Genomic DNA, 27,372 nt, shown 5'->3' with positions numbered 1-27,372 from the left:
GCCTTCCCTGGCAGCTGTTCAGGACGTCTGAAAGGGAGGGCCGGGAGGAGAGGCATCACTGTGTCAGACAGGAACGGCTGGGGGTCTGTGCAGATGGCCGCCACAGCCTCTCGGAGCTTCCCAGCCTGGGTTCGTCTCTGGAGAGCAAACTCCCAGCTGTACAACCCCGAAGGCCCAGGAAGACCTCGGCCAGAAGCCTTCTCCACTTGCTTAGTGCGGAGGTCAGGAGCACAGCCTCAAGAACCTAACTGCCTGGCGCCTCGCAGCTGTGTGGCCGTGGGCAAATCACTTAGCTACTCTGTGGCTCCGGTTCCTTTTCTGGAAAATGGAGTTCTCATAGCATCTTCTTGAGGGGTGTAAGGATTAAATGTCTCAAAACACATAGAGCACTTTGAACAGGACCTGGCATAGCCACTAAAATGAGTTTCACCACCTTTCAAAATGTTTGCCACATCCACCAACCATCCATACTGTTACTTACTTAGGATTATTTGAATGGATTCCATTTTAATCTAAAATTTAATTGAAAAGAAAACTTTATATCCCAGCTGTAAATGGAAAACTAACATAATTTGCTGTGACTATAAGGTAGCAGTCAAATTGTTAAAACAAATGTTTACTGAGTCCTTGCTACTTGCCAAGCAGTGGGCTAAGAGTCCTGACTTGTTAGAATCCTCACAGCCCTCTGAGGTCAGCATCATCCTTTTACAGATGAAGAAACTGAGGCACAGGGGCATTAGAAAATTTGCACATAGTTACATACTCAGCAAATGGGGGCGGCAGTTCGGGCTTCAGGACACAGGCTCGTCAGCCTTGTTCTGTGCCGCCGCCCTGACAAAAGCAGTATTCCATTCCTGGGGCTGACGGATGGCGTACCGGCTTCCCAGGACTTCGGTAACCAAGTGCTGCAAACTGGCTGGCTTACAAGTGAAACTCAATCTCCCCCGGTTCTGGGGACTTCAAGTCCAAAATCAAGATGTGGGCAGGGCGATGCTCCCTCCAAGACCTCCCTTGCCTCTTCCAGCTTCCGGTCACCCCAGGCATCCCATGGTTTGTGGCTGCATCGCGCCAATCTCTGTGTCTTCGTATGGCCGTCTTCCCGCTGTGTGTCTGTCTTTGTGCCTCATCACTTCTTGTGAGGACATCAGTCACTGCTGGATTTGGGCCCGCCCTAATGACTCATCTTAGCTTAATTACATCTGCAGGACCCTGTTTCCAAGTAAGGTCACACTCGCCAGGAGTTAGGACTTCAACATATCTTTTTTTGTGGGGGGGGGGGGCGGACAGGCAGACCAATTCAGCTGCCCACCTAAGGCTTCAAGCTTGGGGCCGAAGATCTGCCAGTGTTGGAGAGTGTCCAAGATCGGCAGCCACCTGAGACCGTCTCCTTCATGCAGTGGCGACTGAAGGAGTCAGGACAAGGGAAGGACGATGCTTCTCTGTTTTAGCGAGACTTAGTGTCCAGACCAGGTGCTAACTAAGATTAACCACCTCCTGCCCCACTACTGGCTCTGTGGGTGAAGGGGGTTAGCGGAAGAAAGCTTCCCAGGGAAGGCTGGTGGTAGGAAGATGAGGGAAAATGCAACCTTCTCCAACTCCAGGCAGGTGTAGAAGGCACAAGCTCATCTCTATGTGGCGAGGCTGGAATAGCTGATCCAGACAAATGCCAGAGAGACGTCATCGGAGGTGTGTGTGAAGAAAGAATGAGAGTAAAGACGGTAGGGGAGAAATAATTTATTTTCATATGATTTCCGTGAAAGCTTAAGAACAATCTCTCTTCCAAGAGGGGTTTGAGAGGAGGGTGAGGGGGGTAAGGAGGAGGCGTTTTCTCGCTCTGTCAAATAAGGTTGTCCTTGGTTGAAGGAGCTGCATAGATTTCGTAGAGTCGGGAGGCCCTCATCTTGAGCTCCCGGGCCACCTGACAGATGGAAAAGGGCCAACAGCAGTGCACGGCGAGCCAGTCCTCACACAGGGTGCCCTACGGGGAGACCCACGTCTCTGTCCTGGCGCAATCACACAGGCTCAGTGCCATCACCCGGGGGCCTATCCCACCGCTTCCGAGTTCCACCAAGTCGATGCCCTAAAGGAACGCCCGGGGACACTGCTCCACCAGGACCCCCAAGTGCCAAGCAGCTCAACAGCTTATCAATCCTTGCAGTTCAGAGACCTAGCCTTACTTAGGGCTTTGGATACAGACTTCACACTTGAAACCACTGGTTTCTCTGTCAACATCTTTTTTTTTTCTATTAAGACTTAATACTTATAATTACTTCATTTCTTTGGAATGGGTACTAAATGCCTATGGTCCAACATTCTCACAGGAAGAAGGCACAGGAAGTAAAAAGTACATCCCTCTTCCACAGCTGTCCTAGCCACCCACTTAGCTTATCTGGGGGCAACTGTTGTTGGCAGGTTTGTATATACACTTGCAGATAAATTCTGTGTCTACACAAGTACATCTATAGTCCTTCTACGTCAGTAGTTGCGTACTTCTCTGTCTTGTACTTTTTATTCATTTGAAATATATTTTAGGGATCATTCCACATGAATATATAAGGAGATGTCTTTTTTATTTTTAACTGTCCACATCCTGATATGTATGACTTGTCTCCACTCAGTCTCTCATGGTACCTCAGGCTCAGCTGCACTGGAAAGTGACTGGCTCTTTGAAGCATCCCCAAGGAGTCCCCAAAGTGAACTCTGCAGATGCCCATAGTCTTCATTTTCACTTAGACCATCCCAAGTATATCCTCCAAATTTGGTGCAATATACCAGTCATCTTGTCTTGATGCAGTGAGGGAGAGAGAAACAGAAGCAGCCCATTGACCCAACATCAACATTATAATAGGTACCCCTTGGAAATACCTTTCATCATGCGGCATTTTGGTTCATATGAATGAAATCAGAAATCGCTTCCCTTTCCTTTCCCAGCCTTCCACTAAGTCTGGTGTTTTTAAGCATTCTCACCCAGACTTTTTTTTTTTTTTTTAAACCACAGGTTTGAAAGACATTTAGGTTCTTATATAGATCCAAGTTCACATACACGTTCAAACACACTTACCCGTATTTTATATCTCTCTCTGGTGCCAATTCTCAGTGCAAAGGTGGACCCAGGTAACAGTGGCCAACAAAGGCACTCTCCATGATGACTGGCGATGTCACACTCGAGGCACATTGGACAAAACAGACCACAGAAACCTGTCAATAACACATAAAAGAAAGCCACGGTTCTTAGATGTGCTCAGAGCAACTTCACGTCTCAAAGAGCATTTACAACCCAATGCCATCCATTTAATGCCGCAGTGTCTCCCTGCAATCAGGGACTGAGAATGAATAACAAATTGTCAAAACTCAGTGGATGAAAATTGCCATAACCAAGCCACATCAAAATTGTCTTCTTTTGTTAAACACTGGCAAAGCTGAACCTGATACAATTCTGTCAGCGTTCACTATGGTAATTGTTTTTTCCTGTCAAGAGAAAAGCATTAAATAATTTTTTACAGTTGAATCGTAGCTGTTGCTTCTATTATGTTCATCTATCTATTTTCAATATTTAAAAGAGACCCAGTATATGATACTTGTGAATAGCAGGCATCTTTCTCTGTAAATGTGATTGAAAGCTCTTTTATGGTGCACTGATTCTGCCTGCTATTCTCATCAGGACCGTATTCTATTTCTCAGGCCAGAAGGTTACTCTAATTTTTGCTAGTTTCATGGAGCCACTGACATCTGCCAGTTTTAAACTGTAACTATTAGAGGCTTGGTTCCTTGAACATCAACTGGAAACAGTTTGTCATTGATTCATTCATTGATCTTTAACTCCTGATACTGCTTCTTACACATTCTGCATGAACCATCTAACAGAGAGGTTCTGTTTTAAATACGTTTTGGGTCACAGACCCTTTTGAGAGTATGGTGGTAGCTATGAAGTCACTCCTCAAGGGAAAAGAAAAATACATAGACGTGCAAAATTGTGCATTCAATTTTGTGGGGTCCAAGGATCCACTGAAAGCTATCAACAGACTGCGGGTTAAGAATTCCTCATATACAGGGGCGCCTGGGGGGCTCCGTCGTTAAGCGTCTGCCTTCGGCTCAGGTCATGATCCCGGGGTCCTGGGATCGAGCCCCGCATCAGGTTCCCTGCTCAGCAGGAAGCCTGCGTCTTCCTCTCCCACTCCCCATGCTTGTGTTCCCTCTCTTGCTGTGTCTCTCTCTATCAAATAAATAAATAAAATCTTTAAAAAAAAAAAGAATTCCTCATATACAGTTAAGATGTTATGTCATCTAGCATCGCAAATGAGGATGACCTTGAAGAACACAAATAATTAGGACTATAAAACAGCAAAAAAAAATGAAATAAATACCAAAAAGCTAACCATGACCTTTAACACATGTATGCAATAAATATTTTCAGACATAATTTATATACAAGAAAATGAACAGGCTGTAAATGTTTTGTTGGGGGACTTGTGACAATCACGTTCTCACCCAAGTAACCAAACAAGTAGAACACTGCCCTCAGAGTCCCCTGCGCCCCTTCCCAGACGGTTCCAACCCTCCCATTCCCACTCCAGAGGCAGCCACTGCTCTGATTTCTCTTCCCATTGATAAGTTTTACCTCTTCGTGGACTTCATATTAAGGGAACCATGTTTATTTTCATATCCACCTTCTTTTATTCAACATGTTTCCTGAGTTTCATCTTTGCCGGTATGTGAGTGTGTTGTGCGTTCTTCATCGTTGCTGAGTAGTAGTCCACTGTATGAATACTGCACATGATAAGAGAAATCTGTGTCTTAAGATGGCCGACCAAGCCAGCAAAGAGTCCCAGCCCCTGCCCCGGGGCTCTTCCGGGTTCTTCTCCCCGCTCTGCCACCCAAGCGTGCCAATCCGGGTTCCTCTCCCTGCCCCGCTTCACGCACGTGCCAAGAGTGCCCAGGATGCGGAAGTAGAAGTGTATAAATTACCCCCTTTGTGCTTGGGGCTCAGACCTTTGGAGATCACTGTCCTCTGAGCCCGCCAGCATTGAATAAACCTCCTATCCTCCAAGATCTCCGGGTGCTGCTTGGTTCTTCCGTCGGGCGATCCAGTCCAGGTTCCAGAACACACAAACCGTTTCTCCATACTCTCACAAGCTATTCCATTCTCTGCTATTGTGAATATGTACTATGAACGTTCCTATACAAGTCTTCATGCAGACATACATTTTCATTCCCTATAGGTGGATTCCTGGATGTGGATTTATGTTGAACTTGACAAGACGTAAATATTTGCACCATTTAACAATCCCACCAGCAATGGACGAGAATTCTAGTTGTTCCATGGCCTCACCAACATTTGCAACCGTTGGGTCCTTTTGATTTTAGCCATTTCAGTGAGCATGAAATGGTAATGACCACAGCCTTTTAGTGCACCCAACAAAGAGGCTCACGTACCATGTCACTAGCACTAGAACTTCCTGTCGAGGGCCTGTCTCGGCTACCTGTCCTTCCCTCCCTCCCCAAAAGGTGCGGAGTGCAAAGTCCCACTCCCAGATTCAGTGACAAAAAAGCAAAATGTGAGGAATGCTGTTATATCCTAGAAGCTCAGAATGATGTTCCAGGATTGTGGACTTCACCCTGGCTGTGAGGAGCACACGTGCACACAGAGCAGGAGGACTCCACGGGGAGGAGGATGAGGAGCAGCCTGTCTTTGAGAAACAGAACATCTATTTCATCCATTTAGGAGTCATGAGATAATCCACTAAATAACGTACTATAGGTGTCCCTTGCCCCAAAGCAAATTCTGAATTTGGCCTTGAGTGAGCCTGAGATGTTTTGCCCCACATTAAAAAAAAAAAAAAAAAATCGGGCGCCTGGGTGGCTCAGTCTTTAGGCGTCTCCCCCTGCTTGTGTTCCCTCTCTCACTGTGTCTTTCTCTGTCAAATAAATAAAATCTTTAAAAAAAAAAAATCATTACTCCCAGCTGGATCAGAAGGCCCCACCCCGCACCGAGCCCTGGGATGAACAGCACAGAGGACAGATGGCCCAGTCAACTTCCTGCAAGTTCACAGCAGTCATATTGCAGGCAACCTTGAATTAGGAGACCTGGAAATCATGGCACATACAAAAAAATGAATCAAATCTCATTTTATGCATGGATTATGAAATAGTGCAAATGCCTGCAAATAAAAAATTAATCAAAAATTGCATAATTATAAAGCTGGCAAGCTAAGTGAATAATAAATTGTGTTTATACAATCGCCTGAGCTGCACCACTATCATTGGCAAGGAGAAATGCCCACCACCCTCAGTAGGTATATTGTAAAGACATTTTGTGCATTGGAACTCCTGTATCTTATCTTTATGACTGGTATGTCTTTTTAAAAAATACATGCTGTTGTTTTTATTTTTAATCCTGTCCATCAGATACCCATGTTATCTAAGTGTTCATTAGGATGCAGTTACTAGATGCTGAAGGCAACACACCAAAATGCACATTCAGTTACCTTGGGACAGTAATCAGATGGGATTAAAAAAAAAAAAAACGCTATGAAAGCCAAATTCTTATTATGTAATAGCTAACATTAGACTTCACCATGTGCCAAGCCCTGCTAAAAATACATTGCATTCATTTAACTCACTTAATTCTCACAACAATCTTAAAATACAGATACTCTTATTGTGTCCATTTTAATGGATGAGCAAACTGACAGCCAGAGGGATACGTTTATTAGGAAGGAGCAGAAGCCAGATTTGAACTCGGGTAGTCTAGCCCAAAAGTCTTAACTACTACACACAACTCATGCTTTACATATTTAGCATGTCACAACGGTTGTGGATTTGTGTGCTCTGAGACAGTATCCTTACTACCACTAATTTGTATTTATTCCTGTGGGATGCTCTTACATCACGCAACTTTAGGAAAGTTCATTTTTGTCAGATGTTACAGCCCTCCCTACACAGTGGAGTGAGTGGGATTAAAAACTCTTGGCTCATACCTCAAGAGGAACGGGCAAGAGGGGGACACACACAGAAACTGTCTTAAAGAGTCTCTAGGAGAAAATTTTGCAACACAGTTGTAAATTCCTACAAATCAATACATAAAGGATTAAACAAAAGAAGAAAATGGGGATAGGACATGAGCAGATAATTTACCAAATAGGAAACACAAATGGCCAATAACCACCGTGAAAAGCTAGTCATCAGGGAAATGCATATTGGCATGAAAGCATGCCAATTTTGTCAGTATTTTCATTGTGGGAAAACCATAGAGAAATAGGTACATAGTGCTTTTGAAGGCAACTTGGGTGAATCTAGTAAAGTTTTAAGTACACTAGGATCTAGTAATTCCACCTGTAAGCGTCTACCCTAGAGTAAGAGGCGGTACAGGGATGTCCACTGCAGCATTATTTGTAGCTTGAAATTTAAAACCTCAATGTGCACTAATAGATGAAAGTGTAAATAAGCCACGATGGTGTAAATCATACTATGGAATAATTAAGAATGCAGTGAAAGATTAAGTACCAACGGAGTTAAATCTCTAAGACATATTTTGATATAAAAAAATCAAATTGCAGGGGCGCCTCAGTTGCTCAGTCAGTTAAGCGTCTGGCTCTTGATTTTGGCTCAGAGCATGAACTCAGGGTCATGAGATCGAGCCCTGCATCGGGCTCCACGCTGAGCATGGAGTCTGCTGGAGATTCTCTCCCTCTGCCCCTCTCCCACTCGTGGTCTCTCTTTCTCTCTCTCTCAAATAAATAAATAAATAAATAAATAAATAAATAAAATCTTAAGGGGCGCCTGGGTGGCACAGTCAGTTGGGAGGCCAACTCTTGGTTTCTGCTCAGGTTGTGATCTCAGGATCATGAGATCGAGCCCCACATCAAGCTCCATGCTCAGCAAGGGGTCCACTGGAGATTCTCTTTCCCTGTCCCTCTGCCCCTCCCACTCCTGCTCTCTCTCTCAAATAAATAAATCTTTAAAAAAATTTCTAAAAAAATAATCAAATTGAGGGGCGCCTCAGTGGCTTAGTTGTTAAGCATCTGCCTTTGGCTCAGGTCATAATCCCGGGATCCTGGGATTGAGCCCCACATCGAGCTCCCTCTCCCACTCCCCCTGCTTGTGTTCCCTCTCTCACTGTCTGTCAAATAAATAAATGAATAATCTTTTAAAAAAATAATCAAATTGCATAATGATACATACAGCCTAATACTATTTATGCTTTGTTTAAAGAGTTACAAAACAATAGTACATATTACTAAAGGCTACATATATAAACACAGAGAAAAAGATCTAGAAGGAAACCCTTCAAACTAATTAGAAGAGGAGACATGATTTCCTTTTCTGTAATGTTTCATTTTTTTACAAGGTGAACATACTCATGTGTTATTTGTGTATATACATATATGCAAATATATATTATCACATTTTATTTACTTGTTTGTTTGTTTCAAGGGGCTTGGGCTCAAAAGGGATTTGAGCTAGAAATTCAGTCTCTTCCTCTTACATTACATCCAGAGGCCTGGTGGTTATATAAGCATCCACTGCCTGAATGTTCCTGGCCTGTCCCCTGAGATGGGCTCCACCCTCATGCATGGAATGTGATTTATTATTCATCCTTCTCACTCACAGGGGAGTCGAGAGAAAAAGAAAAAGCCTACACAGAACCAGAATGTGGAGCCCCAGAGAGCAGAAGTAGGAAAGGTGGGTGGAAAGTGCAGCGAGGCATAGTCCAGATCAATTATTACAAAAAGGCAGAATCATCGAACAGTAAGAGACGCTCAAGAAAGAAATGGGCACAGTCATACATTGTGGGTGGGAGTGTAGGTTAGTACAACTTCCAAATGGAGATCCAGTTGGCAGGATCTATCAAGATTTAAAATGGTACATACTATTTGACTAGGAGGTTTATTCCTCAGCAATTGCCCAACAGGTAAACTCACACACATGCAAAACGCCATCTGTACGAAGACATTCACGGAGTGTTGGTTTGAACAGCAAAAGGTCTGGAAACCACATTAAGGTACACCAAAGGATTTCTGGATAAATAAATTATGGTACCTTCATACAACAGAATCTATGCAGCAATTTAAAATATTGGGTGTGTTTACAATTCTATTATTTCTGGAAATTATAGAAATACACATACAGCAAAAAATCTGGAAGGAGAGGTACCAAAATATTAACAATGATTGTCTCCAACAGCTGGGATTACAGGATACTGGTTTTTGTTCTTTTGTAAGTCTCTGTAGTTTTCTTTTTTATGATGATTACACGATAGTTTTATAATAAAAAGAATAATCTACTTTCACTTAAAATTATTTTATATCTTTACAAGCATATAGACAGTATGTGGACTCAGGTAAGAGTAGTTGCCTCTGCGGGGAACTGGGTGGACAGATGGCAAATCTATCAAAGGGGTAGGTGCTTTTGAATTTTGAATCATGTGCATGCTAAACTATTCAAAATCTCTTTTTTTTTTAGATTTTATTTGACAGAGAGTGCGTGCACAACCAGGGGGAGCAGCAGAGGGAAAGGGAAAAGCAGACTCCCTGTTGAACAGGGAGCCTGACATGGTGCTCAATCCAAGACCCCAGGATCATGACCTGAGCAGAAGGCAGATACTTAACCAACTGAGCCACCCAGGCGCCCCACCCCACTCCCTTTTTTTTAAAGCACTGAGCTGGCTCCCAAGGAGAAAAGCCCTCCTTCCTAGAAATGCTCAGAAAGCCAAAGCTGTCAGGTTCTTGCCAGGCATAGTGCAGAGGAGGCTTAGACAAGCAGGTGAGGGGCCAGACCACCTGACCCCAGTACCCCTTCCGACTCAGAGGATTTATGATTCTTTCAATGAAGGGCAAGAAAGAAAGAATCCAGTGAGAATACAGGTTAAAATTCATTCATTGACGGGTTGTTCAGCAAACATTTTTCAGTGCCTCCTATGGACCAGGCACTCTGCTGGGCACAGCCGGCATGAGCAAGACAGCAGTGGTGCGTGCTTTGAGAGAGGTACACTTTACCCAAGATATAGTTCAGGAACACAGATCCTAATCTGAGGCCTTTTCAATGCTCTTTTCCTTTTCCAGAAAACCAAAGAAAATCCTGGCCCACTTCATTCTTTGCATCCTGGGTATCTGGTGATTACTAGTCACACCAAGCTCTTCACCCTCCAGTGCTTATGGTGCCCTCCACAGGGAGGTGATCTGAGTGGCTGGTTTCCTCCCATCTTTCAGTATCGGCTTTAGGTTGGTTCCTCGAAGAGGCCATCCCTGACCCCACTCTCCTACAGTTTCCTTCCATAACACCCTATTTCTTTCTTTCATGGCACTTATCACAACTGCCATTATTTTGCTTATTGTCTATCTCCTCTATGAAACCTTCTCTATCTTATTCACTATTACGTCTGTAACACCCATCACCTGTCTACACAGGGGTAGGAACTCTAAATATTGAATTACAAACCAATGTGGATTAAACCCTCCACATAAGCCTTCTCTGGTGCACCATCACAAACATTCCCAAAGCCAGGATACCTCGCCTCTCACCCACAACAACATTTAGCAGCCACTCATTTCCCCGTGGCTTTATCTTCACAGCTGAGCTTTCAGCAACCCCATCTCCAAAGGACTCAGAAACACCCCAGTGCACTGTGAATGCAGATAAAAGCGCCCAGGTGGGAAGAGGGAGGCAGTTTAAAAAATGTAATTGTGGACGCCTGCGTGGCTCAGTCGGTTAAGCGTCTGCCTTGAGCTCAGGTCATGATCCGGGAGTCCCAGGACCAAGTCCCGCATGGGGCTCCCTGCTCAGCAGGGAGTCTGCTTCTCCCTATGCCCCTCCCCCTGCTTGTGCTCTCTCTCACTCTCTCAAATAAATAAATCTTTAAAATAAATAAAAAATTAAAAAAATGTAATTGCAATAACATGAAGAAGCAAAATGTCAAAAAGAAATGTAAATCACTGCTGTTCCTAACGTACCCTTTGTTTAATGGATGACAAATTGTAGCAATAATTCTCAATATGTAATGGAAAGCTGTCCCAGGATGGGAATCTGGCATGGACAAAGTCATGGAAAGCAGCTCTTTTTTGTTCCCAAGTTTGTCACAACTATTTACACAGCGGTTCGCTTGAATTGAAATTTTGTGGATAAAGTAGCCCTTTTAAACAAGGAAAGAAGCCCAGGATCCATAGCACCCATGTTCCACCTGTGTCCCGGGAATGACAGTGCAGAGAATGAGCGTTTAAGGCAATATCACCTCGAAGTTTTCTTCTGAGACAGCTTCGAGACACTGTGAGCAGTCATAAAATGGAGGTCCATCTGAGGAAAAACAACTGGGACCCAGAACATTCCAGATCACCTTGTGCTGTACATCCATGGCCCCTTCTCCACGAATCATGGCCAAATGTAAAGAATGTTCTGTTCCTCCTCACATGCTCCCTTCTCACCTTGTCCCCAGAATGGGCTCTCAAACGGACCAGCAGGGAATCCTCAGAAGACAGCGTGCGGTTGGTGTGCACATTAATGGGGGTGAGGGACAAAGCCAAGTAGTGAAGCAGCATTTAAGGCAGGGGGCTGGTGAGGATGGTTGTTTCTTTAGCCAACTTTTTAGGTGCTCTTGGGATGGAGTAGAAACCACACTGCAGCCCCCGGTCTATCCCTCCTGACTCTACTCTTTGCTCCCAACACGCTAGAGGATACTAACAACTTATAGTAGCAATAATATTAATATCTCAGATTCACTAAGTGCATTGTTGTGCACTTGTCGGGCATCTCCGGATGACAGCACCCCAGTAGTAATTTGGGAAAATCATCCCTTCACTACTGAGGGCAATACTGATAGGACTGTTCTTCGGAATGACCTAAGCCTGGCAAAATGAACTCCAGCTGCTCCATCAATTCTCAGAAGGAAAAACAAAGAAAAATGTTTGGAGTCGATCAGAGTGTCAGCTAGCTCCCTATAATGCAGCTTGTCCCTTCTGAGCTTAGTTTTTAGTTGATTTTTTGGTTCTGTGAGCTACCCCAAAGCCTTCAAATGAAATCCAATGTTTGTCTGTGTATTTGTTTCCTAGAGCTGCCATAACAAATACCACAAACTGGGCACCTTTAAGCGATAGAAATGATTCTCTCACAAACTGACACTTATCAGAGGGGAGGTGGGTGGGGGATGGGTGAAACAGGTGATGGGGATTAAGGAGGACATTTGTCGTGATGAGCACCAGGTGTTGTTTGGATGTGTTAAATCAACTAAATTGTATGCCTGAAACCAATATTCCACTGTATGTGGAATGTCCTAAGATAAAAATAGAATCGATGTGCTTTGAACTTCATTCCCAGGGGAAAATCATGTAGCTAGAGGAGTGTTATCGGTACCTCTCTAGAGCTGAAAGAGCATCTGAAAATATTCCAGTCAACATAGGGGGCTTTTTGTGATTATTCTTGTTCTTATAAGAGTACTACATATTCCTCCTAGAAATACTAGAAAGAGATAAGCAAAAGAGAAAATAAAAATTACTCATTAGCCTGCCATCTGGAGGCATGTCATAAACATTTGTATTTGTATCCGTCCAGGTATTTTAAAAATATCCCCCCCACCAAAAAATGGTGTCTAACGCGCTTAGTTTCACAGTCTGCTTCTTTAACTTAAAAATGTACCACAACATCTTTCATCCCATTCAATGTTACTCTACAGTGTGACTTTTCATGGCTGTATAATAACTCATTATATGCGTGCCCCCATCAAACATTTTAGGTCATTCCAGATTGTTGCCGTTATAACCAATGCTGCAGAAGTTAACGTTGCTAAATCTTTGCACGTGATTTATTTCCTTAGACTAAATGCCTAAAAATGTAATTACTGGGCCAAAAGCTATATAACACTTGAGGTTCTTTTTATACATCCGGCAGGAAGGTTATAACAATGTATCCTCCCACCAGCAGCAGATGGGGGAGCCCATTTCATGCACCTTTGCCAACAGTGGATTTTGTCATTTAAAACATCTATGAAGTCACCACTTACTCTGTAAAAGCATTCCCATCCCTGAAAAACAAGATTTTTCCTGCCAAGGAGTGCACAGGAGTCACTAGGAGATTAGTCCAGTTATTCTAAAGCCATTATATTTCTGTCCTTGTGCCTGACGTAGCTCCTGCACCCAGGGATGCCTTGGGAAAGAAAATAGTCAAGGAGGACTTGAATGAAGAGGGAACACGTACAGATTCTCCTGTCTCTGCAGACACTGAAGAGGCCGGTGCTCCAGTCTCCCCCAGTCTGGACAATCGCTGTGATGGTGGTCCTGCCAGGCGTTCCCCGGACAGGCTGCTTCACCACAGCCTGAGCTGGCCCATGGCTCCTGGAGAGTCAAAAACAGTGATTAACTTGAAAACAAAGGCGATGGTTCAGAAGGATAACCATTAAGCCAAGACAGTGATAAAGAGGAGAAAGGGACCCAGTGATGTCAAGTGGCTCCTAATTTGTAGCCCAAGCTCCTCACCTTCCCGCTTCTCCCCTGACTTTTCCCTCTATTAATGGCATGATTATTCCAGACCCTGTCATTTCATTCACCCTTAAGGTCCAGCCTACTTCCTTAGTGTTTCTCAGTGTTTCGTCATAGCTACATCCACAAATTTGGAACCAAGAGGCCTCAGTTCAAACGCCGGCATGTCACTTCCTGGCAGCTTGACCTTGGCTGTTGCTTAACGTCTCTGTTTCCATTTGTTCGAATGTAAGATTTAAAAAGATGACCTCATAGGATTATTGTGTTGAATGAAGGACATATAATTAGTTTGCTGTGTCTAGAAGGTGTTTAACAAGGTGCCCTGAGTGAGGCTGTACCCCCAGGGTTTTGAGTCGTCATTGAAGACACTTGGGCATAGAAATCGGGACCAGGCTGTGGAAGTTGAACACGCAGTATCATTTAAGTGAACAAACAAGACTTCAGAAGATGTCTTTTTTTGTTTGTTTAAAGATTTATTTATTTTGGTGGGGGAAGGGCAAAGGGAGAGAGAGAATCTCAAGCAGACTCCCCACTGAGTGAGGAGCCTGACACAAGGCTGGATCTCACAACCCTGAGATCATGACCTGAGCTGAAAGCAAGAGTCAGATGCTTAACCCACTGAGCCACCCAGGCGCCCCAGAAGATATCCTGATGTCAAAGTACTATACGATTGTCCGGGGTAGGGGGGGGGGCACAAAATACAACTTTGGGTTAGTTTTCTCTGAAGGGAATAGATATTCCACATTATCATTCTGAAGTAGAAAATATGGGCCCAGGGGATAGTCTTCAAAAGTGAGGTGGAAAAATTCCCTTCTCTTTCTGGGGCCGAAAGCCGGTTTTGCCTGAGCTCCTACCATGGGGATACTTGGGGCGAGTCCCACAGTGAAGGGTAAACTGTACCTAGCCTTCTGGAAGGGGCAGATCAAGAGGGTGGTCAAGGGACCGCACTAGAATGAGCGTGAGCCTGTACATGGTAGTAATTTTTCTACTTTGGGCTTCCCTTTTGGCAAGCCTCATTAACAGTTTGTACCTGTCTCTGGTGTGTTGTGAAGAATTAAAGAAAGAGCCTGCCTCACACATGAGACAAAATAAACAAGAGACAGTAGAATTTCTTCCTGTAACAGCTGCTGTTACAGGACTACTCACCAAGGCTCAGCACCTGTGACACATGGCCTGGAGGCCAGAGAGGGACATTCCTGAGCACCCTTAAGGCAACACCCTGGGGGCATCTTGGAAACAGCATAAGGGCCCTTTGAGAACCTCTAAGTCAGGGCAATAAATCCAGTGGGGGTGCCTTGTTCTTGTTATTAAGATCCACATCTCTTTCACTCTACCAACACTGCCCACATCCACGCCTTACAAACCTGATGGGCTTTTAACAAACACATTAGCTTGTTAACAAAACAAATGCCCAAGCCTCACCCAGGCCAACAGTGCTGGTCTCCAGACAAGAGGTACAGAAATCGGGATTCCTAACAAGGTTGCCAGCAATACCTATGCAGTCATCCTGACACCAGCCAGCCTGAAACCTGACACAGGTGGATATGGGGGCCACTGAAGGCCACAACAGCCTCTGAGTCTCCCACGGGGTGGATGGGGATGTCAACATGAGAGAGATGGCAAAGAACACGGAGTAGGAGGGAGGCTGGTGGGGAAGAGGACAGTTGGAACAGAGCCGGTCTTCAGCGCCAAGGAGACATGAGCTGCAAGAGAGGTGAAGGTCAGGAGCTACGTGTCCAGAGGTACAAAGTGGAGCTATGAACAAGCCCAACCCCTTCATCCCTTAGGCATTTAGAGACAATGCTTAGAGGCTAATGAGCTTTTCAAGAGCCTCCAACAGTATTTGAGACCTGGAATAAAGTACTGGCTCCAAAATATAAAAACTGCAAAACACACTGCAAAATTAGTTAATGCTCAACGAAACACAGAAATCTAGCATTATGCCGATCTCATTAACTGTCAAATTCACAGATTCACAAATATTTTATTACGTTTAAAAACTATTTAGGGGGCACCTGGGAGGCTGAGTCGTTAAGCGTCTGCCTTTGGCTCCGGTCATGATCCCAGGGTCCTGGGATCGAGCCCCGCATCGGGTTCCCTGCTCAGCGGGAAGCCTGCTTCTCCCTCTCCCACTCCCCCTGCTTGTGTTCCTGCTCTCGCTCTCTCTCTCTCTGTCAAATAAATAAATAAAATCTTCAAAAAAAAAAAAATAAAAACAATTTAGAATTCTCATTTGCAAAAAAATCCCAAGTATGAATGATTGCTGAGAAACAAGAGCCAATCATAAAATGAACTAATCGCGGACAGCCAAATAATTTCAAAGGCAAAATTATAAAAATCCTTCCACTTAATTGTATAGCAGGGAAAGTATGGATATAATGTGTGGTATGGGTACACTTTAATAGGTTTGTTACAGTGTGGGTTCGGGGCCATAGTATGAACTGAATTGTGTTCCCCCAAAGTCATATGTTGAAACCCCAGCCCCCAGTGTGACTGTATTTGGAGACAGCGCTTTTAGGTGGTTACAGTTAAGTGAGGAATAGCAGTGGGAGCCTGGGCTGATAAAATTGCCATGTAAAAAGGCCACGTAAGCACCCATCGAGAAGGCTACAAACCAGGTGGAGAGCCCTCCCCAGAACCCGACCACGTGGGCACCGTGACCTTGCACTGACTTCCAGCCTCCAGAAAAGTGAGAGAATAAATTTCGGTTCACGAGGCCACCCAGTCTATGGTATTGTGTTATGGAAGCTCAGAGTGGACTAAGACAGCTATGAAAGGTTTCAAACTGGTGCTGAAGAAACCATCTTATGCCTGTCTTATTTACTCTGCTCCCGTGTGAGCTACTTGGGGTCAGCGGGCACAAGCTGCCCCCCCCCACCCCTTAACGCTGGAATGCAGCACACTACCCGACACCTGGCGGACATGTGGTTATTTGCTGAACTAGACCAAACTGAATGTCCATTATCACTTCCGTTATCTTTGAGTCCTCCTCAAATCTAGTTATCAATTATGTGATCTTAACTGTGTTTCCCTCTCTAGCAAAGTTACACTTCTCAGGTGTGGAGAGAGGAAATAAAAGCAGAGAGGAGCCTCAAAGCTTCCTGCATCCCTCCACACAGACTAGGGCATTTACCACTCAATGTGATGCTCACAATCCAAGGTTTCCGTCCTTATACTAAGAGCTTCCGATTATCTCTGATTTGAGCAGAAGAATTTCTTAGGGCTGAGCCCCTGGATTAGATTTTCCCCTGAAATGAACCATTTACAGCTTGCAGCCCTAGAATAGAATTTTCTGCTTCTAGCTCAGCCTTCTATGATGGCAAGGAAGCCTGTCCTCTATTCCAAATCAAATAGCAAAGAGAATAGCTTCTCCTTGGTGGGGGGAAAAAAGTTGTTTTTTGTGTGTGCCTAACTTTGAACTTAGTAAGTATACTGCTGATTATCTTGATACCCTGAATCTTTGATGATTTTTATATTAAAATGTTTCAATTGACATGCAGTGGCTAAAAAATTCAGCTCAAGATTATAGTTTGTGTGTCATAATGAAAATAGCAAGTACAGGGGCGCCTGGGTGGCTCAGTCACTAAGCGTCTGCCTTTGGCTCAGGTCATGAATCTCAGGGTCCTGGGGTCGAGCCCCTCATCGGGCTCCCTGCTCCACGGGAAGCCTGCTTCTCCCGCTCCCACTCCCCCTGCTTGTGTTCCCTCTCTCGCTGTCTCTCTGTCAATTAAATAAATAAAATCTTTTAAAAAATTTTCATAAACAAACAAGCACAGCTACCCTTGACCGAGCACCTCCTATGTGCCACGCACTTCGCAATTCCTTTAAAACCTGAATAATTTATCAGGGGCTGTTTCAGGAATCAAGACTAAAGCACCCGCTGTAGCTCCCTGCACAGCTGTTAGTTCAGTGGATACTCCGGGGGATCTTCTACTACCATTCAGAATAGGAAAGAGTCTGGAAACCGTGGATGAGGCGGATGGTCGCAGAGCTTTGCTACACCAGAGCAGCTGTCCATCTGCCATCAAATTCAGCAAGTTCTTCATTGAGTGGAAAGAGGACAGATTTTAGGCCCAGGCACACCAAAATTCAAATGTGGCCCAGCTTCCTTCTACTTGTCTGACCTTGGGGAACACAAGTCGTCCCTGCCCTCAGCTCTTGTCTCTCTCCCATAAAACTGGATAGGAAACATCCTCCCTCCGCAGTGGCCTTGAGGATTAAACAAGATCACGCACCGGGCACACAGTAGGTTTGCAGTGGGTGGCGGATACTGTTATTTTAACTTCACGATCCTGCACTTGGCCTAGGGCCTTCTGTACCCTTTCCTGAGAAACAGAGAATGGAGGCAGGAGCTGTGGGGCAGTTTCTCAGGTGTCACATGTGCTGCCCAAATACCTAAAACTTTGATCCCAGTGACCCATCATCCAGTTTTCCCAGGACTAACGGTTTTCCCAGGAGGGAGAACTTTCAGGGCTAAACTCAGGACATCCCCAGGTGAACCAGGAAGTTTAGTCACCCTAAGAGACAAGCAGCAGAGGGAGGCTTCAACTGGTGGGAGGAGTCTGACTCGAAGCACAAGGCAAGAGGCCCGGTGCTGGGAGATGCAAGAGATGTATATCCTCCCCGCTTTCTGACCTCACTCTGTTCTCTTCTCGCCGCTGCTAAGCACATTCCCCACCCCATGTCCCCACTTGCCTGGTGCTTCAGCCTGAGCGGGGAGGTTCCTGTCACCCTCTTCCTTGATGAAACTTGCAAAACTAAAAAGGGTTCATTCTGCTTTCCACCCAGGCTTCCTTGATTACTTCAAACTTAACTGAAGCCAAAGCCCTGGAGTTTTGATTTCAAAGGACTAGAAATTACTGGCAGCCACCGGAAGTCAAGTTTGACTTGGTCAGGGTTCAACATTGAAAGTTAAGAAAAAAGAGACACCCTTCACCCAAGCCAGCCCTTCTTTTCGCTATCCAAGCAGGGTCCGAAGGAACTGATCAGTTGCCCCTTTTCAAGTACCCATAGAAAATGAGAGCAACTACTTTCTTCCCAAGCCCAGTTTTCTTCTCTTGGCTCCTCATAAGAGGAGACTGATTTTTAGACAGAGAGACAGAGACAGAGAGAAAGATTTGATATGCTACCCAAAAAGAAAAAGTTAGGAGGAAAAAAAAAAATCACCAACTCTCTACCTCATACTGGAAATAAAATGTTGTTCATCTTCAGATGAGAGGAGTGAAAGCAACAGAGGTGAGTGTACATTGAGGAAGGAAACATCCTCAGGAAATTTAGGGAAGTAATTTCCAAACCAATTCATAGTGAGGCGCTTTCCTGTCGCTGGGACTCTCCTTCTCCCCTTGACAAGAGGCTGACTGATTCTAAACTTAGATTCATCCAAAGTGAAGCATCTCTTCTAAAGAATGTTGTGTTGATATTCTGGAACCTGAGGTCATAGCACTTTACTAACAGACATCTTATTTCTTTAAAGACACGTACAAATCTAACTGGACATGTCCATGTTCAGGGTATTAGGAGTCTCTGAAGTATGTCTCTAGGACATGCCTTATGCAGGTGTGGACCCCAGCAATGCTGGGAAAATGTCCAGAGAGGAAAAAAACTTGAGAAAAAATTGCAATCGAGGGAAGAGGTCTACAATCTTAATTCAGGGTTACATCAGAAAGACAACAGCAGGGAACTGCCAACTATACTATATATTCTTAACACCGGAGAATGACTGTTGAAGGTTCTGAATTTCAAAGCATTTATTTGAGAAGGTTTGTGAGGAAAAGCCTGTATAACACCTCCCAAATCAAGATTCTTCAGATATAGATTCCTAATTGCCTTCACTCACTGGGTTCTGGGCAAGTCTGTCTCCTCATCTAGAAGGATGCGTCTTACATGAAGGACAGCCATTTTTCTTCTGCTTACCACTCCAATCTAAGTGCTCAACACAGTGTCTGCAACAGAATAAGCATTCAGTAATTTGTTGAACAAATGTGCTATATATGAAAATTCCAGTTTGTAAGGATAACAGAAATTAACAGGTGATTACTAGCTTTGCAAAAAAAGATATACAATAAGATTCCTTTAAGGAGTGGACAACCATAGTCCATGTACGCTGATTCCATATTTTAAAATTTCATTTGTACTTCACTTTTCTAATCAAACATCTATTGTATGAACCAACTAAGCTGTAGGCCGCATAGCTCTTTCACCTAAAAATAAAATGAAAAAGAAAAAGGAAGAAAAAGAATGTTCTTCTTTACAGAAGAATGACAACTGTATATAAAAAAGAAATAACAGCATTTAAAAATCACCATGTTGAATAGCATCCAACATAACTTATTCAAGAAAGGATCTTGAAGGGGCACTAAAACCATTAGGTAAAAAAGAATGGAAACAGGATGTTCCCAAGGTGCCAAAATATCACTCCACAGATTTCTCATTGCAAAAGAAAAAAATGTATCTTAACTCTGGAGAGTTCCAGAAATACTCAAAATCTATCTTTAAAATGGAAAGTTCTGAGTGTTTTTTTTAAGTATCGTTACAACAAAAACTCTGGAAGTAATTTCAAAAATACATACAAACTCTGGAAGTAATTTCAAAAACACATACACATACATATATATATACACACATACACACACACAAACACCTTTATAATGGAAAGTTCTGAAAGTGATCAAAGTATATCTTTAAAATACAGTTTTGGAAAATATCAAATTTAGTGTCATTAAGAATGGGACAAACTCATATTATGTACCTCTTGGTACAATGCAATACAAAATAATGTCTAAATTTCATCAAGTCTCTAGACCACTGTCCAACAGAAATATAATGTAAGCCACAGATGCAACTTTAAATTTCATGTTTTTAAAAAGTAAAAAAAAGATGAAATTTTAATGTATTTTAACACAATTTATTCAAAGCATTATTTCGGCATGTGATCAATAGAGAAGACTATTATTACTAAGATATTTTATATTCTCTTTGTCATACTAAGTCTTTGAAAGTGAAAGCATGTTCTACACTCTCAAACAGCACACCTCAATTCAGACTCGCCAGCTCTCACGTGCACTAGACACATGTGGTTAGTGGCTACACTACTGTACAGCACAGTTTCCAGGATAATGATAACAGGGGATAGAAGAACAAACCACCACTTAGTCCTCCAGAATGAAAATGAAGGACGTACTCCCCTGTCACATTCCTAAGCCCTTAGGAGCAAGGATCATTCCTTTCCCGTTGTTTTGCTTTCTGGAAGTGAGAGAAGGGGTTCCCACATTATAACCAATCAAGCTGTAAGCCTAACAGCGGGCAGTGGGAAATCTTAGTTGATCCTGCAAGTTTTGGGTGGGATCTGAGTATTTTCTACTACGGAGCTGAAGTTATGTCCAAAGAGAGCAAGGAAAGAGCGTAACCAAGTATCAGCTAACACTGAGACCCTACCAGAGCCAGGCCCATTGATCTCTCCTAAATAGTCATTAGAACAACTAAATGAATGATTCCCTCAAGATAAAAAGAGATGGACACAATGACCACAAACGAGAGAAGACACAAAACCATACTGTCTCATCCCCACACCAGAAACCTGCAGTGACTCTGCAGACAAATCAACTTCAAATTTCACCCTGGAATCTGAGCAGCTTTCTAAGGCCTGATTCACTTAACCTACTTTCAGCTATCCTCTCATTTCTCCCAGAGACATTCCATTCCTGGCATTACCTCCCCAACAAGCACATGCTTGTTTTCCCTTCCAAGCCCTTACCCACACCAAGTTCTAAGAGTCGAGAAGGTGCACTGCTCTGCTTCAACTTCTACGCCAGTCCTAACCATCCTTCAGGCTCTGCCTCACCTGTGAAGTCCTCAAACTGCTCCGTATCTTCTCCCTCCTCCCAGAGCCCTGACAACACCGGTGTTGGTCAAACACATTCCTGTTTGGCCTGTATGCATTCTTGTTTAGTAAGTGGCTTGTAGGGGCGCCTGGGGGGTTCAGTCCCTTAGGCATCCGCCTCTTGACCTCGGCTTGGGTCTTGATCTCGGGGTCGTGGGTTCAAGCCCTACGGTGGGCTCCACACTGGGCATGGAGCCCAAGTGTGTTGCAATGAATGGGAAGTATGGAGGCTAGGGCCCTAGTTTAGCTCTGCCACAAGTGCACAGGATCTTCAACAGGCCGCTTCTCATCTGTTTCTTCAGGTGGCCTCTATGCAATTCCTTCAGCACACCAGCTACACATCCTGCCTCAGAGCTTTTATACCTGCTCTACCTTCTGCCCAAAATGCCTTTTTGCCCAGATTATAGGCTAACAAAATTACATACTCATTTACTCTCGGACCTACAAGCCTACTGCTAGAAATTTACTCTTAAGATACACCTCCACAGGGATGCCTGGCTGGCTCAGTCGGGGGAGCAAGCGACTCTTGATCTCGGGGTTGTGAGTTCAAACCCTACATTGGGTGTAGAGATTACTTAAAAATAAAATCTTAAAAAAAAAAAGGATACATTGCCACAAATATAAAACCACATATTCACAAAGTTACTCACTATATAATTCTATACAAAGTCTATAAAATAGAAAAAGCTCAGAAACAATCTAAATGCCCATCCATAGGAGACGAGGTGAACAAACTGTGATACACTTTCACAACAGTATGACACAAAGCAGGGAGAAGAGACAGGAGGGGGGAGGGAGGAAAAGGAGGAGGAGAAGGAAAGAAGATGTCTATGCATTAAGGTGAAAGAATATCCGAACTATGTTAACTTAAAAAAGCAATGTGTAAAATAATTATATATAACATGCTGCTTTTTTGTATGAGAAAAGAGAAATTAAAGTACATGTAGAGAGAGGACAAACTGATGGTTGCCAGAGGGCAGAGGGTGGAGGGATGGACAAATGGGTGAAGGGGAGTGGGAGATAAAGGCTTCCCGTTATGGAACAAATAAGTCACTGGGTCGAAAGGTACAGTACAGGGAACACAGTCAGTGGGACTGTAATAGCGTTGTATGGTGACAGACAATAGCTACACTTGTGAGAATAGCAAAACTTACAGACTTGCTGAATCACTATATTGTACCCCTAAAACTAGTCTAACATTGTATGTCAACTATACTTCAATTTTTAAAAAGTACATATAAATATTTGCTTATTTTTGGAAAAAGAAACACAGGAAAGACAATGAAGAAACTAATAAAAATGGTTAGCTATACAGCAGGGGAGGGAATATGGTACAAGAAAGTAAAAGTTCTCTAGATGGACCAAGTTTTGACTTTTGAACTGTGTATTTTACTTATTCAAAAAAACCTGAATTCTACTTAGTAGATTTGTTGCTAATAATAGTACTGGATTGGTAATTCTGAAGTCACTAATAGTCCAAATGAGTAAATTTATTGAGATTACAGCATGTACGAAAAAAAAATACATCAGTCCAGTGATTTGAAAACGGTGAAAGAAAAAAATTGAGAGCAAAAGGGAAACCTCTTCTTTACAGAAGAGCTGTATCCAATAAATGTAAAAGAAATGACAAAATTAAGAACTCTCCTTATTATAAATATCAATGTAATAATAAATGGCAGAAAGATGATGAATGACTGCTGCCATTTCCTCAAAGTTTGTAGGTAAACAGGATATTCACGTAAGTCTCAGAATTATCATCCTATTAATTATAAAAGGGAAAAAGTACCTCTCCAATGGGGAAATCTGAAGATACCACTTTAACCAGAGATGGGAATACACCGACAATGTATCAATATGTCAATCCTGATGTGATACAATGGGAAACATCACCCATGTAGCCAAGCTTGTCAAGAATTTTAAATCTGAGGGGTGCATGGGTGGCTCAGTCGTCAAGCGTCTGCCTTCGGCTCAGGTCATGATCCCAGGGTCCTGGGATCGAGTCCCGTATCAGGCTCCCTGCTCGGCGGGAAGCCTGCTTCTCCCTCTCCCACTCCCCCTGCTTGTGTTCCTGCTCTCGCTATCTCTCTTTCTGTCAAATAAATAGATAAAATCTTAAAAAAAAAAAAAAAGGAATTTTAAATCTGAATCTAATAATGAGAAAATAGACAAATCCAGATTGTGAGGCAAACTATTAACAATTGCCATGGAGTCTTCAAAAATGTTATGTCATGTAATATCAAAAAAGAAAAGAAAGCCGAGAAATTGTCTGTTTGAAGGAAGTCAAGAGACATGACCACAAAATGTAATGCTTGATCTTTGATTAGATCCTAAGAGTTAAAAAAATATTATTGATGAGCTACTGGGAAAATTTTATTACTTCATTTTTATTAGGAAAGCTTACTACCTATTATTACTGCATCATGTTAAATTTCTTGAGCAAAATATGTGTATACACACACACACAAGTATAGTGATTATACAGGAAAATGTCCTAGATCTTAGGAATTACACGCTAACATATTAAAAGGTAAAGTGCCATGATCTGTGCAACTTACTGTGAAATGGTTCAGAATTTTTTTAAAGTATATTCTAAATGCAGGGGCGCCTGGGTGGCTCATCGTTAAGCGTCTGCCTTTGGCTCAGGTCATGATCTCAGGGTCCTGGGATCGAGCCCCACGTCAGGCTCCCTGCTCAGCGGGAAGCCTGCTTCTCCCTCTCCACTCCCCCTGTTTGTGTTCCCTCTCTTGCTGTGTGTGTCTCTCTCTGTCAAATAAATAAAAATCTTTAAAAAAAAGTATATTCTAAATGCAAAATGGTATCCTGGATTGGATCCTGTAATAGTAAAATGACATCAGTGCAAAAACTGGTGAAATCCAAATAAAGCCTATAATTTAGTTAATAGTAAAATACCAACGTTAACTGTTTAGTTCTGACAACTGAACCAAGGCTATATAAAATGTCTGTTAACATGAGGGGGAACTGTGAAGGGTATACAAGAACTATTGTACGCAATAGATGCAACTTCTATATAAATCTAGAAGTATTCCAAAATAAAAAGTTTATTTAAAAAAAACGTGTAGAGAGAGAGAAAGCAAAGGTGGCAAAATGTTAGCAATTGGTAAATCCAGGTGATAGGTATATGGATGCTTATTGGCCAATTCTTTTAACTTTTCTGTAGGTTTAAAATTTGTCAAAATAAAATGTTAAAGCTACAGAAGGTTAAAAGTAAATGGATAAAGATATTCCACATGAACACTAACCAAAAGAAAACTGATGTTATTATATTAATATCATAGCCTTTAGGCAAAAAAACATTTCTAAAAATAGAGGAACACTTCCCAACTAGAAAAAGTTCAATTTACCAGGAAGATAAGAGAATTTAAATTTATATGCACCGAATAAAACAGCATCAAAATATATACAACAAAACGCTGTCTGAACTATAAGAAGAAATAGGTAAATCCATGATCTTGGGAGATTTTAGTACACCTCTCAAAAACAAAGCAAGAAAACAAAACAGTAGCATACAGATATGAACAGTTCAATCTACAACTATGACCTAAAGGACATATACAGAACATTATGACTGCAGAATAAACATTCTTTTCAGATTCACACAGAACACAGAACATGTATAAAAACAGCTAAAGAAAAAAAAAAGATCTGACAGTATATGCTAATTAAATTGAATTTAAATTAAAAAAATTTTTTAAAGATGTCAGTTAAAAAAAACATATAAAAACTGATTCATACTAACTGGGACACAAGCATGTCTTTATGGGAGGAGGCACAAGTAGGTTTCTGAGGTGCTGGTGTTGTACTGTTCTTTGACTGAATGGTGATTACATAGGTTTTGCTCTGTTGATAAATTGTTTTGTTGCTGTATTTTTGTTAATTTAATTGTTTATATTTTTTATATTTTGAGTGTATATTATATATTTCTTGTTACTCACTTTTTGTGTGTGTGCATATCTCACAACTTAAGAAGAATTAAAATCCTTTAGGAAGATACCAATCTCCTATCAATACAGTAAGCCCAATGCAGCTTGTTTTTCCTAAAGCAATTCAATTAACTGCTGTTTCTTCAGTTGAGCACCAGATGAAGCAATGGGCTTATGCTTACAGGCTTCCTTGTACAAAACTTACGTATCTTTAAACACAAGAAGTATATTCAGCCCAACCAGATGCTCATTCTAAGACACCAAGGAATTGAACCTGCAAGAACAAAGGATCTATGAATCCCAACTCACATTAAATCTAAGGCAGCATAGCTTCATCAGCTCATCTAATAAAATAGGTAATCATCCACAATACTAAAATTATTTTCCATCCTTCTTGTTTGCTTTTTGTTTTTGTTTTTTGCCACACACATATAGGTTAATCTACCTAAGTTAAACATAAGTGAGTTTGTATTTAGGCACCAGGAAAGATTACTTGATTTAGGGAATAACTAAGGCTATACAGATTGAGGGAGCAGCAAAAGAATCTAGAGGACAAACAACAGAACAGTGGCCCCATAGAAACCAACACAAAGGACATGATTATAGCCTATAATAATCTCAAGCCAATACATCCTGGACTTATTATTATTACCATTAATATTATTAATCAGTAACACCTACTGAAGGCTTACCATGTGCCAGGTACTATGTTATATATATGGTTTGCCTAGAATGTTTCACCTAAACATCTCATGCTAAGTCTAGAAAGTAGATAGATACATTATTACTTCCATTTTACAGACGAAGAAACTGAGGCTGAGTAATTGGCCAAAATCACCCAAGTAGCAAATGGAAGACGTGGAAATCTAACCTAGCTAGTCTGACTTCAGAGCACGTAACTTTACCTGCTATGCTATGCTGCCAGCCCTTACCAGATAAAGGATGACTTGCACTTGACCTCGAAGGGATCTTTCAGTTTTAACATGAAATGACTTACTTCAGTCAATCTATGATAAAGCATTCAGTGTGGCCCAGTAATGTCAAACTGTTGCAAAATAAAGAAACTCAGTATCGGGGCACCTGGGTGGCTCAGTCCTTAGGCATCTGACTTCGGCTCAGGTCATGATCCCAGGTTCCTGGGATCGAGACCCACTTAGGGCTCCCTGCTCAGCGGGAAGCCTGCTTCTCCCTCTCCCGCTCCCCCGGCTTGTGTTCCTGCTCTCGCTATCTCTCTGTCGAATGAAAAAATAAAATCTTTAAAAAAAAAAAAAAAAAGCAGCAGCAGCTCAGTATAATCTCTTGACTTAACCTGAAAATTAGAACTCAGGTTCCTTACAGTCATCAGAATTGGTCTTTGCCCATACTGTCTTTTTTTTTTTTTTTTAAGATTAATTTGCTTGAGAGAGAGTGCACGTGCATGTGAGTGGGGGAGGGAGAGAGGGAGAGAATCTCAAGCAGACTCCCCGGTGAGCACAGGCGGCAATGCAGTCGCGATCTCACTACCCTGAGATCATGACCTGAGCCTAAATCAAGAGTCAGATGCTTAAGCGACTGAGCCACCCAGTCTTTGCCCATATTGAACCCTTAAAGAAATGAAAATATTTTTCTCTAGTGTCAGTCAATGCCTAATATTCTTCCACATATGAAGCAGAATAGCACAGATAACATCAAAAGACATTCCACAGGAGTAAAACAATAAATCTGCAATACAGTAGACATGATCTTTAAACACAACTGGACTTCAGACAAATCTAACAAATGGCAGATTTCTGGGGGGGAAATCCTCTCCTACACCTCAAAAGGAAACATACTGACATTTTTGTGTTAATCTGAAAGACTAGAAGCTTCTGGGAAATAGCAATAGTTTGTTGTTTTTTTTTTGAAGTTATTTTTTTCAAGTTGTTATTTATTTATTTGACACACACACAGAGAGAGAGAGAGAGAAACACAAGTAGGGGGAGTGGGAGAGGGAGAAGCAGGCTTCCCGTGGAGCAGGGAGCCCGATGCGGGGCTCGATCCCAGGACCCTGGGATCATGACCTGAGCCGAAGGCAGACGCTTAACGACTGAGCCACCCAGGTGCCCCGTGT

General features: G+C 42.6%; 1 protein-coding gene across 4 annotated transcripts; it reads right to left on the bottom strand.

Annotated features, from left to right (window-relative positions):
- Positions 1 to 58: 58 nt before the first annotated feature.
- PLAC8L1 (PLAC8 like 1) lies at positions 59 to 27,323 on the bottom strand. 4 transcript variants are annotated; one of them, XM_025892311.2, is made up of 4 exons: positions 18,641 to 27,323; positions 13,183 to 13,319; positions 3,062 to 3,198; positions 59 to 1,978 (listed from the first exon to the last, which is right to left on the bottom strand). In XM_025892311.2, exons 1-4 carry the CDS (start codon positions 18,763 to 18,765, stop codon positions 1,838 to 1,840), a joined length of 540 nt encoding a protein of 179 aa, XP_025748096.1. In that variant the 5' UTR covers positions 18,766 to 27,323; the 3' UTR covers positions 59 to 1,837. The 4 variants fall into 4 exon arrangements, 3 of the variants coding, with proteins under 3 accessions (XP_025748096.1, XP_073761614.1, XP_073761615.1); XM_073905513.1 differs by having other exon boundaries at positions 59 to 1,918; XM_073905514.1 differs by having other exon boundaries at positions 19,300 to 27,323.
- Between the last annotated feature and the right edge of the window lie 49 nt (positions 27,324 to 27,372).

This window comes from Callorhinus ursinus, unplaced genomic scaffold (assembly GCF_003265705.2).
Source record: "Callorhinus ursinus isolate GAN/ISIS: 27379988/994484 unplaced genomic scaffold, GSC_fseal_2.0 scaffold23, whole genome shotgun sequence".
NCBI classification, from domain to species: domain Eukaryota; kingdom Metazoa; phylum Chordata; class Mammalia; order Carnivora; family Otariidae; genus Callorhinus; species Callorhinus ursinus.
Note: the sequence above shows the minus strand (reverse complement) of the source record. Positions and strands in the feature narration are given on the sequence as shown.